The 6,140-nt window shown below is 43.0% G+C and overlaps 1 protein-coding gene across 1 annotated transcript in view; it reads left to right on the top strand.

Annotated features, from left to right (window-relative positions):
* The window catches only part of ptpa (protein phosphatase 2 phosphatase activator), a 75,139-nt gene that overhangs the window by 45,391 nt on the left and 23,608 nt on the right, over window positions 1-6,140 (top strand). Inside the window, exon 9 of the mRNA XM_037692570.1 lies at window positions 2,187-2,294. Within this exon, the coding sequence (XP_037548498.1) occupies window positions 2,187-2,294 (108 nt within the window). The remainder of the gene's footprint in view (window positions 1-2,186; window positions 2,295-6,140) is intronic.

Genomic DNA, 6,140 nt, shown 5'->3' with positions numbered 1-6,140 from the left:
CAGTGACGCGACGCAGTGACGCGACGCAGTGACGCGACGCAGTGACGTAACGACAATGTAATGACGTCACTACGAATACTCTAACATGAAATTTAAAAACTCAATAGATGTCGTAGGAATCTATGTCGATTACTCGAGTAGTCTGTTAAAGCCCTAATTATCATACATTTAGGTTCACGTATTTTGCAAAGAGAGCATAAACGATACCTGTTACAGCTGCGGAGGAGTTTGATGCTACAGCGGGTGTTTTCTCTTCAGACGCTGCAACATCGACGACGTGCTGTTGTAGTTACTTCAGTTCTGCTTTGCAGTGGATGCATTTCGCTGTGTTATCTTTTCTGTTTAGCCTTAAATGTACCCAAACTTTTTACAGTTTTTGTTGTTTTCTGAGCTCTTCTTCTAGGCAGTCTCCGTTTCCCTCCATAGCTACAAACTTAGCACATACACGTTAGCAGAAGCATTGCGCAACACAAAAACCTTCCGGCTAGACCACAGTGCTCTGAATAGTTTAACGAAGCTTCGAGGTAGATAAATTTGCCTAGAAGATTTTTTGTAATCAAGGTACTCCGATTATTCGAGGAATTGTTTCAGCCCTAATCTGAACATAACCAGTGAATTAAAACATTTAAAATGTTTACTATGTTTGCTCCCAACATAATGTGAGAAATCTTGTTTCAGTTTATTTACATAAAATTAAAGTCTGAATGTTTCTGAATCATTCTTATCGATCCAGTTTTATTCATGTTTGTCAGCTCGTAACTCATTCCTCACTTTTTCTTCTGTTTCAACAGTTCATGTCTCAAATCATTTGGCTCATTCAGGACATTCCTGCTTTGACTTTTGGTTTTTATTCAACTTTTACTTTTTGAATTATTTAGCTTTGTCAGCCATGTTTTTCTCATTGAAAATTAATGGAGTTCTCCTCACGTCTTTCAGACCCTTTAGCTGTTTACAACCTTTACTGCTCATTTCAGCTTCCCTTCAAGTTCAAGTTTATTGTCATTCGCATCACATGTGGTACATGAGGTGGAACAAAATTTTGTACACAGGGTCCCAGTTACACCCAAAAATAGCAAAAATATAAAGTGTAAAAAGAAGCCGTAAATAAGGATCTAAGATAAAACTGTGGTTCCCAACACTGGTCCTGGAGGAACACCATCCTGCATGTCTTAGTTAACTGTTTCCCTGCTCCAGCGCACCTGATTCAATGATTTAATTACTTCATCAATTTCTGTAGAAGCCTGTTAATCACCCATTCATTTAAATCAGGGAAACAACTAAAACATGCAGGATGGTGTTCCTCAGGGTCCACGGTTGGCATGGTAAACACTAATAATGTAAAACAATACGGTGTAACAACAGCAGCCCGAGCATGACTCTGTGGTGGGCACATGGGTATGAATGAATACAGCAGCATGAGATTATCAGCAGCATGTGATGATCAGCAGCACAGATAAGTTGCATACTACCAATTAAAGTGGCATTACAGTGATTTTTCTTTTATTTTTATTATTATTATTATTAGTATTACAGTGATTATCCTGGTTAGAGATTTAACAGTCAGGGTAGAAGCTGTCCCTCAGTCTAGTGGTTCTACACTTAATGCACCTCAACCTTCTGCCTGAGAGGAGCGGGGCAAAAAGTGTGTGTGCTGGGTGAGTTGGGTCCTTCATGATTTCCTTCATCTCCTTTCAACTTTTTTCAGCTACTTTTGAGGTATTTTTATGCTTATTTCAGCATTTTTATGCTCCTTTCAGCCTCTTTACACTAGTTTTAGCTTCTTTTTAAAAAAACTAGTTTCAGCTTATTTCTGCTCATTTCTGCTTTTTCTACACAACTCAGTTGGCATTCTGCTGCATTCAGCTTTTATTTTCCTTCTTTGAGCAAATGTCAGCTGTTAAACATTAACAGTTTAGAGATGAACTCTTCAGCTTCTTTGGCTGCTTTAAGCTGAAATCATTCAGCTGCATCTTCACAGGAAATTACGTTTCTCTGGTTAATTTAAATTTTGACATTCAGGGACAAAAGTTATATTAATAATATTTTGATTTTGATTTCTCATTTTAATTATTTAAAAATTTTATTTTATTTTGATAAGGCTTCCCTCATCTCTTCCTCCTTCCTGTTCTTGTTACTATATGAATTAGTTTGACGTTTCTCCACCTCTGATTGGTTCTGTTCTGCAGATGAAGACGGGTCCATTTGCAGAGCACTCTAACCAGCTGTGGAACATCAGCGCTGTTCCGTCCTGGTCCAAAGTCAACCAAGGCCTGATCAAGATGTACAAGGCGGAGGTTTGTGCTCTTTAAGTTCTTCTAACGGATCTTTACTGAGTCAAAAGTTTGGTGGATCAGCTGGTTCTGGAGGCCACACCAAAACAGTCTGTTTATCCATCAGAACCGGAGGCCTCTCCTCAACACAAAACCCGCTCTGGTACTAAAAACCTCACAGTTTTGACCATCCATCTATTATCTTTACCTGCTTCTTCCTTTTTGGGTTGCGGGGGTCACTGGTGTCCATGTCCAGCCATCGTTGTGCGAGGGGCGGGGGACACCCTGGACAGGTGTCCATCACAGGGACACATAGAGACAAACGAGACAAACAACCATTCACTCTCTCACTCACACCTAGGGACAATTTAGAGTTACCAGTTAACCTAACATGCATGTTTTTGGTCTGTGTGAGAAAACCGGAGTATCTGTAGAAAACCCACGCATGTACAGAGAGAACATGCAAACTCCACCCAGAAAGGTCCCCAGCCAGGATTTGAACCGGGGCAACCTGCTCACAGAGAGGCAGCAGCTCTACCAACTGTGCCACTGTGATGCCACAGTTTTGACCTAACATTCAAAATCTAAAAATCCCTGGTCCAACAGAACATCTGCAGGATTTACTGGAAGAACTGTGGCAGTCCCACCTGACCCAAAGGAATCACTGGCAGCCCATTGGATCCAGAACACCCCCAGAATTCCTGTGTGAACGGTCCCACTTCTCAGAGATAAAGGAGATGGTTTGGTAACGTGAGGCAGTTCGGACCTCACAAAGGTCGCATTTTCTAACGCCGGAAGTTCATTCAAAGATTACCGGTAAATACTAAGATTTTTTATAAAGTACTGTACAGTGGGCTGAGTTAGGGGCAGGGGCAGCTGAGGTCACTGACTCCTGCACTCTTTAAAACTTTTTTACCTTTTTTTTTTTAACTTTTTTTACACTTTATGATTTTTGTGAAATAAAACAAGAATAAAGAAATGAATCAAACATTATGAATAATAGTAATAATCTTTTCGTTCTTGCTCTCGGTAAAAGCGGACGCTTTTCCCTCCTGCTCCTTCCCTGCTCTACTCTTTGTCCTGTGAACCTTTTTAGAGCCTCTCTTTACATATCTTCCGAATTGCAAATCATGGATTTGGTTAGCTGGTCTCTCAACGCAATTGATCAAATTTTCTCAGTGAGAAGACAGGGCGAAGGAGAGCCCTCTGCTCCAATAGGATACTGTCAGCCGGATACATGATGGATTCCTGGGGCAAGTGGAAGATCGTGTGTCTAATCATATTATTGGTCGAGGATGCTGAAGATGCGTACATAATTGGATTTATGATAACAGGATTTCTGCTTTCTGGAGTTGGTGATTACCTGGCATATCGACAAATTCAGAAAACGTCTGCAGCTGTTCGGGCCATTGTAATGCTGCCTGACATGTGTGAAGGAATGTGCTGTGCTGTCAACACTCAGACGCAAAGGCTGTACGAGCTGAGCCATAAGGTGGACACGATTCTTGCTGTGAATCGCAGGCTACTTGCGACTTCTGAATCTCGCTGGTGGGAAGGAATAGATCTCGGAGAAGTTGCAAGCTCGACTCTGTGTATGTGCCCACAATTTGGCTGTTTGGTGTCGCCATTGAGATGTACTAGCGAGACTGTAAAAGGCATATGGAAATTAACAGAGCCCGGCCTGACCCAAAACAAATGTTGCTATCTGAATCTGGCTTCCCCCGTGTCGGCCTTGGAAGGTTGACTATCTCAAATTCTCTTGGATGTTATGTGAACAAGACACTCTACTCCCCACTTCCCTACCTGTTCCCTTTCCCAAGGACATGGACCTGTGTCAGAGCTCTACCGAGCTGACTGATAAACACTACACAATCACTTATCAGGACTATGGCTGGGGGAGGGGGGGGGGTCGCTATCTGGACAGTGTTCAGGGACTACTTCCCCTCAAATTCACTGCCTTTACTGGCCTCCCTCATTTTGCCTGGGACCCCCAACCTCACCCACTCCACATGCATATGTCTTTATGTCACCAATATGTTGGTTTTTCTTGTGCTGAGTGTTTTTTTGCAACCTCACACTGTGTCCCGTCAAGGACACAGTGTGAGATGATTTTTTTATACAGTACCCCCCCTTTTCTCATGTTTTCCCTTTTCCTTATCTAAACGAAAAGGGCTGCACTTCACACGAGGCTGCAGCCTCACGCATCCTCGTCTACCTGTGTTGTTTTCTTTGGACGGCTGTACTGAAATGTAATTTTGTTGTGCTTCTATGCAATAACATTAAAGGTTGATTCTGATTCTGAAATGAGGTGACCTTCCAGGTCCAAGAGCCAGATTCAGTAGTTCAGGGTCGGAGAACCAAGGCCCCCGCCTTCCACTGCCACCCATGGCATTGTGCACCCGATTCATATGGCCCCTCCAGCAGAGATGGGCTCACAGGAAGGGGAACCCATGTAACTCATTTGGGCTGAGCCCCATGGGTAGAGGCCCATTCAGCATGGCACTCACCGACGATCCAGTACTGTCTCCAGGGTGAGAACTCTGTAAACCACATCTGGGTGAGGGACACAGGACTGTCTTCTGTCCATACGAGATTCGTAGTGAGAGAAGTCAGTTGAGGTGATTCAGATAAGGATTCAGTTCAATTCAGTTCAGTTTATTTATATAACGCTAAGTCAACAGAAGTTGTCTCAGGGCACTGAACAGAAACATTCTTATATTAAATAATAATCTATCTGAGAATCAGACTGCTTCAAGTTTAACTCCATCGCAGAACTCTCATCTTGAGCAAGCATGAAGGCGACAGTGGAAAGGAAAATTACGACATGAGGAAGAAACCTTTAGCAGAACCAGGCTCAGGACAAGCAGCCATCTGCATCGACCGGCTGGGTTTGGTAGGAACAGAGACACAATGGCAGGTCAAGAATCACATGTTAAGATAGAAATAGTATCAAATTCACACAAAAAAAAGTTCAATCTGGTCCTCTGGACATTCAAAAAACAAGAACAAAAAACAAAGCAAAAGAAACGTTTTGTCTCTCATCCAAGAGACTTCCTCAGTCTGAGGTGCTGTATTCAGCTCAGTCTCTTAAATAGCACCTTCTCAGAGTGGATCAACCAGTTTGCTGCTGACAACCAAAACCAGCTGCTCACATGATCGAGAAGGACCATCAGCCTAACAATGGATCATTAGCACCTGATGGCTGTTTACTATTCACAGAGGGCTGAGTGATACTAGCAATCACAGCATTGTAAGAGGGGGACAGTTGAACCCGGAGGCTCCACCCCTGTTTAATGATGGACGATTTCTTTTCACAAAGATGGCCTCTTTTACTAGTGGTGTCTGAATCAGACACCACTCTGAGCAGGACCACGCTTTCCACAGAACAATTGTGTCAACTCTTGAAACTGTGCCTGCAGTCAACCTACTTCACATATGGGGAGCAATATTATAGGCAGAAACATGGGTGTGCTATGGGGTCTCCAGTTTCTCCTATTGTTGCCAACCTGTACATGGAGGAGGTAGAAAAGAGAGCCTTGACGTCCTTTTCAGGGACACCACCAAGTCATTGGTTCAGGTATGTTGACAACACCTGGGTTAAAATTAAATCTCAGGAAGTCCAACATTTTACTGACCACATCAACTCTGTGGATAAATACATCAAGTTCACACGAGAAGATGTAAAAAATGGCAGGTTGGCTTTCTTGGACTGTGAGGTCTCAGTCTCTGATAGAGGACTTTTGCAAACCGAGGTATACCGCAAACCCACCCACACAGACCAGTATTTGCAGTTTGACTCCCATCACCCTTTGGAGCACAAGTTAGGAGTCATCAGGACTCTGTACCACAGAGCAGACAGCGTCCCCACTA

The sequence above is a fragment of the Nematolebias whitei genome, chromosome 18 (assembly GCF_014905685.2).
Source record: "Nematolebias whitei isolate Nwh7 chromosome 18, NemWhi1, whole genome shotgun sequence".
In the NCBI taxonomy this organism is placed as follows: Eukaryota; Metazoa; Chordata; class Actinopteri; order Cyprinodontiformes; family Rivulidae; genus Nematolebias; species Nematolebias whitei.
This window is presented reverse-complemented; position numbering and strand designations above follow the sequence as displayed.